The 15,085-nt window shown below is 47.7% G+C and overlaps 1 protein-coding gene across 1 annotated transcript; it reads right to left on the reverse strand.

The window, feature by feature from the left end:
• Positions 1-4,879: 4,879 nt before the first annotated feature.
• Positions 4,880-14,046, reverse strand: LOC142575747 (uncharacterized). Its single transcript, XM_075685359.1, has 2 exons — positions 11,125-14,046; positions 4,880-7,490 (listed from the first exon to the last, which is right to left on the reverse strand). The coding sequence occupies exons 1-2, from the start codon at positions 11,524-11,526 to the stop codon at positions 6,492-6,494; spliced, it is 1,401 nt and encodes a 466-aa protein (XP_075541474.1). The 5' UTR covers positions 11,527-14,046; the 3' UTR covers positions 4,880-6,491.
• Positions 14,047-15,085: the final 1,039 nt, after the last annotated feature.

The following is a 15,085-nucleotide window of genomic DNA, read 5'->3' on the forward strand; positions in this document are numbered from 1 at the left end:
TATTTTGTTCTGCTAAAACAATCTCCATAATAGATGTTATGACTCACTTCGCATCAGACTTTTAGTGTTGAAACAGTTTAATGTTGTTGCGAAGCGAGCGATACGTTTGCTGCCAAGATTTTCAATCATATAATAAGTAAATAAATAAATAAATAAATAAATAAATAAATAAATAAATAAATAAATAAATAAATAAATAAATAAATAAATGACAATGGAGGTTGCGACGAATCAGCTGACAGATGGCCGAACACATCTTTGGAGTTTCGTGCGTTGTCTATATTCTGAGATGACACCCCAGGAGATCATGGGGGAGGCTGCAGAAGACAACCAGAAATGCATCGCCATTCTTTACTGACTGCTCCGCAAGACTGCCTACCTTAACGGACGGACGGACAAACAAACAAACAAACAAACAAACAAACAAACAAACAAACAAACAAACAAACAAACAAACAAACAAACAAACAAACAAACAAACAAACAAACAAACAAACAAACAAACAAACAAACAAACAAACAAACAAACAAAAGAATTGCAGTAAAGGCGGCGCAGACAAGGTCAACGTGAGCACGCGGTATTCTTCCTCTGGCACGCGCGTTTTTCTAATGAGTTCCGCCCGAGGTGACTTCTAGCTCTGTGAATTTTCCCTAAATTGTCATTGCAGTAACCAGCACGCTACAACAACGTGAGACCTCAGCGATGCTTTGCCTCTGCTAGGCTGCAAACTCCCGCCGTCTGAAGCCAACGCACCAGACAGTCCTTTCGTATACGTTATACCTAGTTGAACCGGAATGTCTGTTTCTCCTTGCAAAACTTTCGTCCGCGATAAATGCGTCTGCTCCGCCTGGAGAGCAGATAAGAATGTTTGCGAAATTTTGCAACAGTGCTGCAGTGCGCCTCCTTCCTTGCACGTTCGGTGCCTTTTGCATTGCGGAGACCGCCCGTATAGGTGGCATTGCTGCAACACCCCGAAGAAAGCACTCTCCCTGTATTTTCTGCGGTGCTCATTGATATTGCGACTGCGGACGCTCCCGGACCAAGCCTGTCGGGAGAGCAGAGTGGGTTTGCGCTTCTCTGATCGTGTCTGTAGGAGCGCATGTGTGTGCGCGTATTTCCCTGCGCGAGTGCTTGCGTGTACACGTGGTACCGTGATCGCGCTTTGATCCGATTTGCCGGCTATTTGTGTAGCCAGATGGGTGCTCGCGCTGTCTCCGACAGGCTCTCTCGATTCGCTATCAGAATACGTAATGACCGACTGCGGCAAAGTTTGACTTGAGCTCGATTTGTTAAACACCAATGGTAACGTAACCAAAAAAAAAAAAAAGTGACGGAAGATCGGTAAGGCTAGCATTCATGCTTTTTTTTTAACAGAGGAGAGGTTACGCCATAGCAGACGACAGGCACCTCAACTAAACGATAAGTAGCATGCGACGACCATCGGAGAAAGGCGCCAGCTCCCCTTAATGCTTCCCGAATGTTCTCTTCTTTCTTTTTCTTTATTTTTTTGTAAAAATACGAAAACACATTTTACGTGAAGCCGCAAGCTGCGCGGGGCATGTCTAGAGTGGCCAAGAGGCCGAATCAGTCGCTTTCGCTCACAAAATAACGAAAAAAAGGCAGACGCCGAGATACGACCACGCATGTTCATGTTACATGAGTGCAGTATACGCGCTCGCCATCTCGTACCGGCAACTCGCTCTAAAATAACGACAAAATCCTGCGCGGGTTTTACGAGCCAAAATCGTAATCTGATTATGAAACCCGCTGTAGAGAGGGAGCCGTGGATTAATTTTGATCAGCTACGGTTCTTTAACATGACCCTAAGTACGCGAGCGCGTTTTGCGTTTCGCTGCTGTCGAAATGCGGCCGCTGTTGCTGGGATCGAACGCGCGACCTCGAGGGAAACGCCGTGGGCCTCTGTGCTATACCTCGCCGGGTGCAACTCGCTCTGTATACGTGACGTTCGAGCAGTCCACACAGCCGCCCGTTCGACCACTCTAGACAATCGCGATGCACACTGTACTACCATAGAATTTCCTACAAGAAATTGCCAGTGGAAATGTTGGCGCTGCGATCATGTAACTAGCACGGAAATTACGAACAGTATACGTACGGGGATTTGCCCACTTTTCGTGCACGTAGCTTCAGACGTTTCCTTCTGGAGTCATTAATCATGCTTCACTTGTCCGAATTTCCAAGCAGCAATAGTTTTCTAAGCAAAGAAAGCGATAAGTCTATGTGCACATGCATAAACACAGCGAATTGTCGCGCTTATAATAGAACACAGCATTGAAAATTATCCCTACGCAAATTCGTAAAGCCGCTTAAGGCCGCAAGAGCGAGGTTTAGGCAAATGCATGTGAAGACAGTCATTCCCGTGCTCGCTAATCCGCCATGCTTGCTGCTCGTGTAGGCACTGGTGCCACAGTTCCCTCTAGTGACTTTTATTTCAAAAGAAAATAGAAAAATCAAGGTAGCCCTATGATCTGTACACCATGCGTGTGAAGCATCAAGCAGGAATGCCCGTGCGGTTCGGTGCAGAGCTTGGGTTCTACGTCACTTCCGGCGTGCTGTACATGGCGGAGCTTTCTCCCGTTTTCGGTATGGTAAAGATTTGAACGAAACGTTGCGCTGCGCCTTTTTGTAGCTACGTTATAATTACAAGTATTTCCTATGGGGTGCAGGCTTTCGCAGCAGTTGTCCTTTAGAGCCTTCGGCGATCTTAAAGACACACCTAACGGTAACGCTAAATTATATTAGACGTGTTCTTTCAAGACACCATTTCAAGACACCAAAAGTCGATTGTGCTGGTACAGAAAAAGGAAGGAAAGTCCTTGCGCTCTAGGATTTTGCACAGAAAAGCTAGCGCCGATACGTTATGTTATAATTAGCTGTAGGATGAGATGAAGAGGTTGGAAGGATATACTTCCTTTTATATACTCTATTTTGTGACCGCACGAATTGCAAAACATTTTTTCACTTACCGTTTTTCTCTTTCAGACCATGGACAGTTAGCGCAGCATGCAAAGTGGAGCGTTTGGCGCGTTTAAGACGGCATGAGATCCTTGGTTATCGACAGCCATATACATTGGCGCATGCAGACGCTGACAAAATCATTGAAGTCATAAGAAGATGAAGAGCGAACTTGAAGGCGACGTCTATATCTGTATTTTCTTCTTCCGTAGTTTGTGGCCTACCAATCCAGTAATCTAAGATGTTCAATGCAATAACATCTTTCTTTATCTATTTATGACGCTCGTGTTACTAATGCAGTTTGACTTATTATTGCTCTTTATAACCTCCCTTTAACATCGTCAATAATATCAGCTAATCATGCTTTAAATCGCGGTAATAATTGTCTACCAGAAGTTATCGCTGATGGTAGTGAGCCCTTGCCAGTCTGGCAAAACTCACGAACAACATAAATAGCGAAGGCTCCCTTTTAGCGATGATGCTCACTGTTTTTTCGGACGACGGAGCCTGAAATTAACGCGAATAATGTGCTGGCGAGAACTAAATGTGCATTTTAAATATAATTGCTTAATGAATTTGTTGAACGACAGTTTCAAGAGGTCCCTAATTAGAATGGTGTCAGCATTCTTCTTCGTTTCTTTTGTGTGTGTGTGTTACTAATACTGTTTGTCACGTAAATCAATGTTGACGCGACCTTCACGTATATCTTCGCGGATTTTAGTCTATTCACAGCAGCCTTAGAACAGCCTGGCACCGGGCTAGTTCGTAAAAGGACTCATTAAAAAGATGTTGCTGCGCGAATATTTACACAACGTATTTTACTCAGGCAGCAACGTGTGTACGTGCGGTGTTGTTATGGTGCGGGTCGTAATATCTGTGCGCAAATCTTTGCAGCGCAATGTCTCTCTTTAACAAGTTGCCGTTTTTCTTTAGTATATGTTTTTCGTTTTCGTTCTTATCACTTTATTTTACGTGAATGAGAGTAGCCAGCTCCTGCTGATAATTATGTTTATTATATAACGAACTGCACTCTGGATTCGGGCCCTTGAACAAGTTTACTTCTGAGTACGGAAAAAAAAAAGTTGCAGTTTTGTCCCCACCATGCGGATGCTCAAATGAACTTTGGCGCTGTTGACAGGGGTTAGCCTTTGTGCTTTAACACTTCGGGCTTAACTTATACTCCTGTACGATGGTGCAACAGGAAAAGAAGTCGAAGTGCTCGTGCACGTTGGGCAACAGCACTCAAACTGCCACGTGAATGATCTGTCAACCAGATGATTTGGTCTCAACGCACCGCAAACGCACACACGTGGAGGAAATCCGCTGCACACCGACGCAGCAGGTTGCAGTGACATTTCCGTGATTTGACGGATTTCAGCCTGAAGCTGCGCATTGCTATGCGAACGAGCGGCCTTGCTCGCGTCCAGGCCCACGTGTGCAGGCGGATCCGGGCGAGTGATTTAGGCGAGCGGAGGTCATAGGAGCGACGTGTAAACACTCGACTGTGACGATGAGTGGAGCGACCGACGTGCACAAACGTGCCGGACATAAGCGGTTCAAGCTGGAAAGTGTCTCCCCATATGCATATTTTCACTTAAGCTCGTGTCAAATGTTTTAAGGTGTCTGTGGGCAATTTACACACTCCCGTTGTATTTACTTTGTCGGCCGTGCTTGTGAGCGCTCTTAAGGCGTCGAAGCCGCCGAGTAAAAAGTTCGTTTTTTTTTTTCCCTCTCTTTCGGTTTTTCCTTTCTTTTTTTTTTTGTCTTTTTGGTGGTTGGGGGAGAGGGCGTGTTTTTACATGCGCCCTTTGCTCGTTATGAAGGGCAACATGTTTCACGTGAGCACAACGAAGCAAGCCATGTATTGTTTCTTTCTTTTTTTTTTTGCCGCAGAAAGGATGCGTTTGCGTCAGTTACGAATTTAATGAACACATCAAATTTCTATACAGACCATTCTATCACGTGCTCTTCAAATCCGAGACTTATAACTCACGGGTGCTGAAAGAGAGAGAGAGAGAATAAAAGGAGAAGGAAAGACAGGGAGGTTAGCCAGTGTAAGTACCGGCTGGCTACCCTGTGCTGGGGAAAGGGAAAGGCTATAATAATAATAATATTTGGGGTTTTACGTGCCAAAACCACTTTCTGATTATGAGGCACGCCGTAGTGGAGGACTCCGGAAATTTTGACCACCTGGGGTTCTTTAACGTGCACCTAAATCTAAGTACACGGGTGTTTTCGCATTTCGCCCCCATCGAAATGCGGCCGCCGTGGCCGGGATTCGATCCCGCGACCTCGTGCTCAGCAGCCCAACACCATAGCCACTGAGCAACCATGGCGGGTGCTATAAAAGGTGAAAGAAAAAAATAAGAACTAAAGTGAGAAATAGTTCACACAATAACGCGATGCTACGGGCTGCAGCTTTCAAAGTCGGTCGCACAGTTCACAAGCCCTTAAGAACTTGAGCAGAGCGCTTAAGGCCTTGAGTGCGAAAACCCGCCCAGACCAGTGTCCTAGAACTTCCTCTTTCAAGAGACGATCGTCCAGTTTTTCTATCGCGGTCTCGAGCTTTTTCCTTGCCACATTATAACCGGAACCGTCACAGAGGAGGTGCTTGATCGTCTCCTCGCAGCCACAGTTGTCCCAGCAGGGCTGTCGGCCATTCCATTGCGGGAGGAACGTGAATGCCAGTCCAAGTCACAGGCGGCACAGAAGTTTTGCTTCCGTTCGTGGTAACCCTCGTTGAAGACGGAGTTGCAAACGTGGGTCAAATTTGTGGAGATGTGCGTTCGTGAAACAACTAGTGTTCCACAGAGTTTGCGCAAGCTCGTGTGCGAGGGAGCAAAGCATTGTTGCTACATCTGTTCTCAGACAGTGGTATTGATATGAAATGGGTACCATCGTGGGCCCATCGGGTTGCGTCATCCGCACTGTGATTTCCGGAAATTCCACAGTGACCCGGTATCGACTGGTAGATGATGTTATTCCTCTTGTCGATTACGTGATGGTGAAGTAGACGGATGTCTGCGACTACGTGCACGTTAGGTCCCTAATTTAAAGGGGACAGCAGACACTGTAGAGCTGCCTTCGGGTCACAAAAATGATGACTTTGATTATTCGTGGCCAATAAACTACAGAGCAGCACGGATAGCTGCGAGTTCTGCCGCCGTGTAATGTGAGACGTCCGGAATTGGATTATGATAAACTTCGCAGGGATTACTATTACACCAGCTGAACTTTTGGAGGAGACAGAAGCGTCAGTGCAAACGTGGATGCATTCTCTGCGCTTCTCATTCAGGAATGAAAGCACAGTTTATTTGAGGGCGAAAGTTGACGTCTCCATTTTCCATTTGATGCCAGAAATGACGAGAAAGGCTTGAAATGGATGCAGGCACCACGGTGATAGAGATGCTGCTGAGCGTTCCCAGCTTTCAGTATAGGAACCATGACCACCACGGTGAGTCTGGCTTGGCATCTAGGGCATTGCTCGAATGGCCTTAGACATATCGCGATAAAGTCATAAAACACCCTTATAGTTTAGCTGAACTAGTCTCAGCACCACGTACAAACTGTTCCACAGGCCGTCGTGGATTTTGTACGCAGCGCTTCTCCAGAAGTCGGGCTTCGCTATCAACGGCGAAGCCATCACTGGCTCCTTCCAAACCAGCATGCTCGTATCCATGGCGAATTTTTCTTTCGACACGCTGCCGTATCCGATGCGGTAATGGTACAGGAGCGCCTGGCGCACCCAATCCTGCTTGTCGATGGATCGGCCACCGACAACCACGAAGCGCCTGCAGAAGTGTATCCCTCCTTCCAGAACGCCCAGGGGATCTGCGAAGTACTTGCTCCTGGTGCCCATTGGCCATACGCGGCGACTGCGGTTCAGGCTCGCGAAGATGAAAGGCCGATATATCCTGGAGGTCTCCCGAATCCAGAACACATTGCGCACCACGAGACACGTCTTGTACGCCGGAAACGTGGCCACAAGTTCGGCTATGGTTTGGTGCCTGCCGCGCACGGGAAGCGGAAACACGAACTCGTCGAGGTCGACGATCAGAACCCGCCGCGAAGCATTCATGTGCCGGTACAGGCAGTCCTGCGTGAAGACGTTCTGAGCCAGGGCCCAAGACTTCTTGGCAGCGGGTAGAGACCAGGCGAAGAAGTCGATTTTCAACCGGTCTCGGAGCGTCCACAGGTACTTGTTCACCTCTTGGCTGGAAGTGTCGGCGTAGAAGGTGAACCTCTGGACGCCGTGGTGCGAGTAGTAGGCGAGGAAGTGCATGAGGTCGTGCACCTTAGGCACTCCGCCGTAGAAAGGTCGGACGCAGAGCGCGAGCGAGCTCAGTTCTTGTGCGCCGGGAGAGCGTTCCCTGTAGTGGACCGTGATCTTCCCAGACGTGCCAACCTCGGCTCCGGTAACGGCCACGCGCACAGTCCGTGGCGTCTCAGAGTCGTTCGACGCGTAGTAAGGGCAGTTGATGAAGACGCCGTCGTACTTGGCGTTGTGGTGGTCCTGAAACGGCAATCGCTTGGTGAGAAACAGGTCATGCAGAACACTATTTTTGAACGTGTGCGAAGCGACGGCTTAGAATTAGTTCTAAAATTGACGAGTCGAATAAGAACAAGAATTTTTCTTAAGTTCGACGTTGTCTGGGGTTTCAAATGTATAAAGGCATCTTGACCCTTGTAAATACGTCATAGTGTATTGGCATCTTGAAGCTGGATCCCTGTATCGCGTGGGCTGCCTCCGCAATGTTGAGTTTAATCAACGCTATAGTATTGTTCGCTGCTCAATCGGCCAGCCGCCTCTCGGGGGCTCGTGGTTGAGTTTAGTGAGTATGAAATATTTCTTTTATTTAGCTTTACTCTACGAACAATCCCACGTCGCTTCATGTGTGTCTCTACATTTGTCGCATGTGAGCAGTCCTTCAGTTTCGTTATGCAACGCATGCACTGTATTGGTAACGAGAGTGTTATAAGCGTTCAGAGCGATATGCAGAAGAGATACTACCCTGGTTAACGCTACCCTATGGTTTTTATAACTTAACTTTGTCAAGTACGCTGCCCATCTCACATTATATACCTTTGGCAGAGCTCGACATCTCGTGTGAATATTTGCTTCGAGAGTTAGCTATAGCACCCACACTTTGTACAAGTTGACTGGCGTCGACGAAAAATGAGAATTGTTGACCATAACCTGCATATGCGTAGTTCCTATCTACTGCTATCTGGTTGAGGACCAGCCGGACAGAGTTCTGTCTTGACCGGTGACCGCTGGCAGCTCGTTCATTTTAACTATTTGCGTCTACTTTACATTGTAAGATCTATTAAGAATAACCCTTACTATGATTTAGGTTTTTCATTGTTTACTGTAACTTATTTTCAGCGTCTTCTACGCTTTCTGAGCGCGCTGTTTACAGAAGGCGAAGTCACACCTCTAGCTGACGCGCATTGCTAAATTATAAGTCCGAGAAACATAGAATGACAGGGAAACGTTTTCACAAATAGTGCACAATGTTCCGTTTCGTCTGACCAGCGCATTTATCGAAGGCAACAAATATAAACCGAAAGACAACATATTTTTTCCAAGATCACTTTTGCGAGCGATAACAGTGTGTCCGTCCAGAACTTCATGCGTTACCTTGGCTGTCTGAGGCGTTCACTTGGATCTGAAGGGAGCTCCACGATGCGCCGATACAATGTGCCCTCGACCGCGAAAACTGACAGTTCGGCGAAAGATCGTTGGCGGTGTGACAGTTTGAAAAGCACCACTATGCGTTCGACAGAAAAGGTACACACACACTCTTCCTGGGTGAGCATGCGCTTGTTTATTATTTTGTCCATCGCTCTTTCTTTGTGTGTGTGTGTGTGTGTGTGTGTCTTCACCATATCTGACCGAACTAAAGAGACTGCAGCCACAAAATTGACTTCTTCACGAATTCTTCGCGGCCCTTCTCTATAACGAGACCCTGCCGCGAGGAAGTCGCGCGCGAAAAGCGCACGGTGGCGTCTCGGATTTCTCGCACAGCTGACTTGTGAAAGAGGATCAGTTCATAGTTGACGGCGTTTCGATCATTCCTTTTTCTAAAGAGTTCCGAGTGCGGAAACAAAAATAAAGCAAAAATTTACACAACTGTAGCTCTTTAAGCTTCAACCAGAAAGACACGCAAACGCCCAGTGTCAGCTAAAAACACCATGGGTAAAAAAAAAATTTCGCAGAGACATGGTGACTTATGCGCGAGGCAAACAGCTGTTCTGCCTCTTCTAAACGACCCATATCAGTATTTTTAGGTCTCGCGGCTATATCTAAGTAGGCTTTGAAGTATTTCGTACTTACCAACAAATTTTTAATAATATGTATATAAGCTTCCCCTTCTGATATCAGGAAATCAGTGCGCACCACAAACAACTTGATCCAGAAATATTCTGCTAGCAGTCACAACTTTGGAAAGTATGTACCACAACGGCGACCTAGGCTCAGCAAAAATCACTCCGCCACAAGCCCACAGTATACTTGACGTAAATGACAGCGTGGGTAAGGCAGCACGCTTCAGTTACGATGCAAATATCTTTGTCTCTCTCTTTCCTTTTGTATCTGCGGCTGGCTCTCTCGACCTGAATCTGAACAGGGGAATCGCTGGCGATTTGAGTGTCTACACTGATTCGCAATTCTTTGTTACGACAAACAAGGTTACAACGCAGAAGACTGTCGAGACACTGGGGTAAAAATAAAGAAAAAGAGCGATAGACCTGTTACGCACAGCGCTGGACAAAGTACAGGGCGATTCTTACTGAAAACTGCACGTTTATTGAAAGCCACGTCTCTCGGACGTACCGAACGTAGCTCGTGTTTTTGTTGTCTAGCATGAAAACTGCGCGCAACTTCTCTCATAAGCGAATTATAAATTTTAAAAAATTGGAAGCTGCATCTAATATATATATATACATCGATATCGATAGACACTTCCAAGTATTTGAAGAAATAATAGAAATGCCGAAAAATTATGTTCCAGTGCTTCTGCCTGGCGTAAGAAATGCTCCAAAGTCATCGACCACCAAACCAAGCGCGGCAATCACGAAAGTGCCTATTTTAACGCGAGCTGGACAAGGATCCAACCTCGCCCCAGACTTATCACGGTGCTCCGTATGAATGGTGAAATATCAGGCAGCACACACTGTCAGCATCACCCATTCAATGGCCAAACTTCGAGTACTCGCACTTGTTCAGTGACAACGTCGAAAATACATACAGCCAGTGCGAACAGGCAGATATGTACTAAGGCTTAAATCAGACATATTGCCTGCTTAAGGCCAGTAAGAGCGGCAAATAAAATGGCGTTTCTAGCTTCATAAGTCTTTCCTGGAGAGAACTAAAAGACGTCTACGTGCCGGGATAGGTTGGCGAGGACATTTCTGGCATTCATTTAATCTTGAAAGCAACGGCTAAACACACGTTACTACTAAACAGAGAAAGAAAAACGAAAAAGAGCGTCATGGCGTCAAACAACAGCTTACGTTTATTCAAGTATACCGTACGCACATACGCGGAGCCGTTTATGTAATGGTTACACTGTTGGATTAATGCGTCAGTTAGTCTAATATCGTGTACTACTGCGCTTTCCTCGTTAGCCGGGTTACTTGTACTATACTCGCTGGTTTTAAGAAATTAAACTCTTCTTTATTAAATTAAATTCGGGTTTTTTCGTGCCACAACCACGATCCGATCATGAGGCACGCCGTAGTGGGGGACTCCGTGAATTTAGATCACTTGGGGTTCTTTAACCTGCTCCTAAATTCAAGTACACAGGTGTTTTCGCCCCCATAGAAATGCGGCTGCCGTGGCTGGCATTCGATCTCACGACCTCGTGCTCAGCAACCCAACACCATAGCGACTAAGCAACCACGGCGGGTTCCCTTCATTATCAAAATTCACGCCGGCCTATATGCTAACGTTATACTAGGTGCGTTTAGCTAATTTCTCACGCAACACCGGGTCTGCAATGCCGTTAGCCAAACTACATTCCCAGATCCCGATCTTCAAAAAAAAAAAAAAAGAAAGATTACAAAAACAAGCAAACGTTATCTTAAAAGTTGGCCTACCTGCCGCGTTTTGTTTTTCTCTTTTTTTTTTCTTTTTCATAACGAACCTGAAGGTACTCCACTTTGGCGGCGACAGGCCGGGCCGGCTCCTCGGGCTGGCCGTCGATGAGGCAAGAGCAGTTCACCTTCAGCCTCGGATTGAGACGCATGAGTCCCACGACGCGCACGACGGTCGCGTTGGCGCCCAACCGGGGGTCGAAGAAGGCCGAGTAGAGATACACGTTGGCGCTCACTTTTACCCACGCGTCCGCCCATTCGGCGCCGTCAGCGGTGAAGTAGGGCGACACTCTCATTGTCTTCTGGACAGTCGATGAGTGCCGCCGCCGCCGCTGCTGCTGCTGCCCAGGAGAGGCACGGCCGTTGCTCACGCTTAGTCTATATTGGGTACCGACGATGAATCCACCCACGAACACGCACAGAAGCAGCAGCAGTTGCTGGGTCCTTTTCATGGCGCTCAGCAGCGGATACAGGCCTGTGTTGGACCTCTGGGTCCGCCGACTACCTCGCTGTCTTGTCTTGTGTCCCAGACAGTGGCGCGCAACCACTATGGGGGATTGGCCGAGAAGCAGGCGGTTTTCCGTAAGGTTTGAAGCATAGAGAAACTAGATTTGAATAGTGGAGCGTGGGACGATAGAACTGCAATTTAGACTCGCAATGAAAATACTGTCTTGTTCAACAAAGACGGCACGTTCTTCTTCTGCTGTCAAAATATGGCTCGCACCCACCATAGGGGATCGACCACTCCGGATTTATTGAAAGGTACACCACATTAGTTTTAAATGCGCTTGGGCGTGCGTGCGGAAACTCGTGACGAGCTGATGAGATGACGGTTAATTGTCGTCTGCCAGGCAGGTCGAAGAAGAAGTTCCAACAATGGTCCCGTGAAAATAACCTTAGTACTGTTTCTACGCTGCTCGTAGACTTCTCGTAGAACACGTTACCTTATACGCTATAGTCCTGTTGGATGCGTAAACTCCGAAGACTGTCTATTCACAAAATACGTTAGCGATCGACTTGTTTTACTGTGGTCCGTGGTTTCTCCTAACGCGCCGTCAGCAGAAAATAGGTGGAGATTAGTCGACAAAACTGCAAGGTCATAGTAACTCTGCAGGCTGTTCTTAGACTGTCTATAGACTTAACGGCAAAACGTATGTGCGCTTTCTTTATGGAATGTCTTACCACTTACATCTTGTGATGCAATAATGCGTACAACCAGAATCAAACGATAAGGGGATGGCGTTCATGGGTGACTCACATGACAAAGCAACTTTTAAGAACTCAAGTCGTAGTGTGGTTGCAGCGCGACAAATGCTGGTCTTTTCTTTTTTTTGCTTGTCTTAAGTACTGCGCAGTCTAGCATAACCAGCTTGTTTTGATCAGCCTTAAAATTTTGGTCGCGAAGTCAAAACAACTAAAAACATGTCAGTGGCGATGAATTACTATTCGCAATGACAGGCCTGTTATCCTGATAGCTTACTTCGTCGTCTCTAAATTATCTCCTTTCTTTTCCTTTGGCACAGTGACACGCAATTCTCGGCGAAGCTGAGTCACGGCGTTGCACTCACGTTTCCGGTTCTGTCATTGCGGAAGCTGCTATGAATGAACATTATCGAGCAATATGCCGAACATGGTGCCTTTACGTTCATATAATGTCGGTATTATTGGTGACACGAGCCGTGACTATCAAAGCTTCGGCATTTTTCAGCATATTTCACGCGCGTTAAGCATCCGCTTAGCCAAGTCATTCTTAAGGCACTAATTCTGGGCCGAAATGTTGTGATACGCAAACGCTACAATCGACGCCCAGACGTGTCTGTCAAAAGGTTCCGGGCGCACCCGCCTCGACTGAGCATCACATCCAGGCACTTGGGAACCACGTCTACAGCTCTGTCGGTTCTTTCTGGAAATCGTCTTTGGTCACCTGCACACTCGAGGTCATACAGACTCGTATTCTTCTTTGGTTTCAGTACCATAGGCCGGCGTAATGCAACGATTCCTTTTTGCACCACTGTATTACTTTCACTGTATCACAATATACCGATTACGAACGGCCTATCTCAGGGATAACGTTGGCCTGTGTTTTACGCTGACCACTGACAAATCGCGAAAACGAATAGCATTCCAATAGAATGGCTGCACTCTCCGGGCGCAGCCTCGCTCGAGACATCTCAGGATGTTTCCTCACGCCTCTCGAGACACACACTAAACTAAATGTCTGAAAACGTGACGACGGAAGCACGCCTTCTAAGCTACTTTTGGAGAGATTCGCGCCTCCGTCTATACACGACTCGGCTTGCGGCAAGACCCGTCATAGAGTACAAAAGGACAGGAGGCCCTAAAACTGAATAGCCAGGTAGAGGCAACGACAGTGAAGCAATGTCTACAAGAGCGTTAACGAGTGCATTTTCCCGTTGGCTACCCTGCGTTGGTCGAAAGAGATAACGGGATTTCGAGAAGAAGAAAGGGCTGTGACAGACGTGTCCACACGCACGATGAAAACCCGGCTGCGTGCGAAGTACTCTTCAAGAAGAAGAAGGGAAAAAAAAAAGGAATATGGTAAAGCACCGCGTGGAGTCCCGAAACGAAGACGACACTCGCTGCGACGCTATACCAAGCGTTGTTAACACACCGTCGCACGCCGACGTCGACACAAAAGGCGTCGTCCACGACGCTTGCAGAGAGATTCGGGGTCTTTCCTTCTTCCACGCCGGTGTTACATGTCGCGCTGGCAGCAAGACCGTCCGGGCGAAGTCGCAACACGCCTCGCCGCCTCGTCTTCAGCGTCGCCGGGTCGCACGGCGTGGCAGCCGCGAGGAAACAGTGAACCACGGTTAGAAACTGACGACGCGGCAAAACGCTAAAGCGCGGGCGGGCGAGGTCGGCCGGAGCTCCTAAGCGGGGAGAGAACGGAAAGCGGGGTGCATTCGCCGAAAAAATCCCGCGCGATAAATGGCGTCTCGCCGTCCGACTGAGCGCATTGATCGGAAATGCTGGCACAGCTGAGCCGAGCTGCTCGCGTCGCCAGTGAAGCGTTAAGGAAACGAGGCCGTCGTTCGACGCGCGGCCTAATAGGCGGCGCAACGACATCCGACAGCCCTGGGACGTGGAGACCGTATCGCAAAGGCCACCGACGTCGCTGCTTCCGGCGATTCGCCGTGCTGCGCACACCAGGCGTGGCTCGCGTGCGGAGGGTGAAATAAACACGTACGCACTACGTACCCCGCGCCTCACGAAGCCGCGTGCAGTTCAGTGAAGGCTCGTTATAGTCAATCAGCAATCGAGAAACCTGTTCTTTGTCTCATTCGGAGCGTAGTATAAACAGAGCTAGTCGGAGTGGCGCTCGTGTTGAAAACTCAGCGCAGCTTGACAGACGAAGACTATATGAGAGGGAAGCGTTGACACGAGCCGTGCTCTTTTGGGTTCACCGCTTTATGCTTGATGGGCAAGATAAGTCTTCCAGAGTGCTCGATAGTTACTGATACTTCCGTGATGCTTCCTTTCAGCCGGCGTCACTCGCAAGGCGATCGTAGGTGGACGCCTTTGCAGAGGTTTTATAGTGGTGTGTAACGCCGGCCGATCATGCAGGCGCTGCGAAGTCATAGCAACGACACGCCTAATAGTATTAACCGTTATAGCAATTGAATAATAAGGTGTCCTCAGCCTCATATTTCAGAAGTTCTACAGGTAAGTTATCTATCGACGTTGACAATCATTTTCGAATAATTTCTTCCCATTTCTAAATGCGTAAGCGTTTCTATGCCCATGGAAAGAGGAAACCCGTCCATCCCTCTGTCCGTCCGTCACGTAAGACAAGCGCGCTTTCAAGGTAGGGCCCGCAGCAACGAGAGAATTGACCTTCGTGCTGCTTCTCGCTTCAGCACGAACTAAGCGGCGAGAACACAGGACTTAGAAACCTCCCAGAGGTGCTTCTGCGTGATTTTTTTGTTACTTGGCGTTCTGTAGCAATTCTTCTTCTTTAAAAATTTCAGCGAATTAGTCTCTTTTGAG

Source organism: Dermacentor variabilis, chromosome 3 (genome assembly GCF_050947875.1).
Source record: "Dermacentor variabilis isolate Ectoservices chromosome 3, ASM5094787v1, whole genome shotgun sequence".
In the NCBI taxonomy this organism is placed as follows: Eukaryota; Metazoa; Arthropoda; class Arachnida; order Ixodida; family Ixodidae; genus Dermacentor; species Dermacentor variabilis.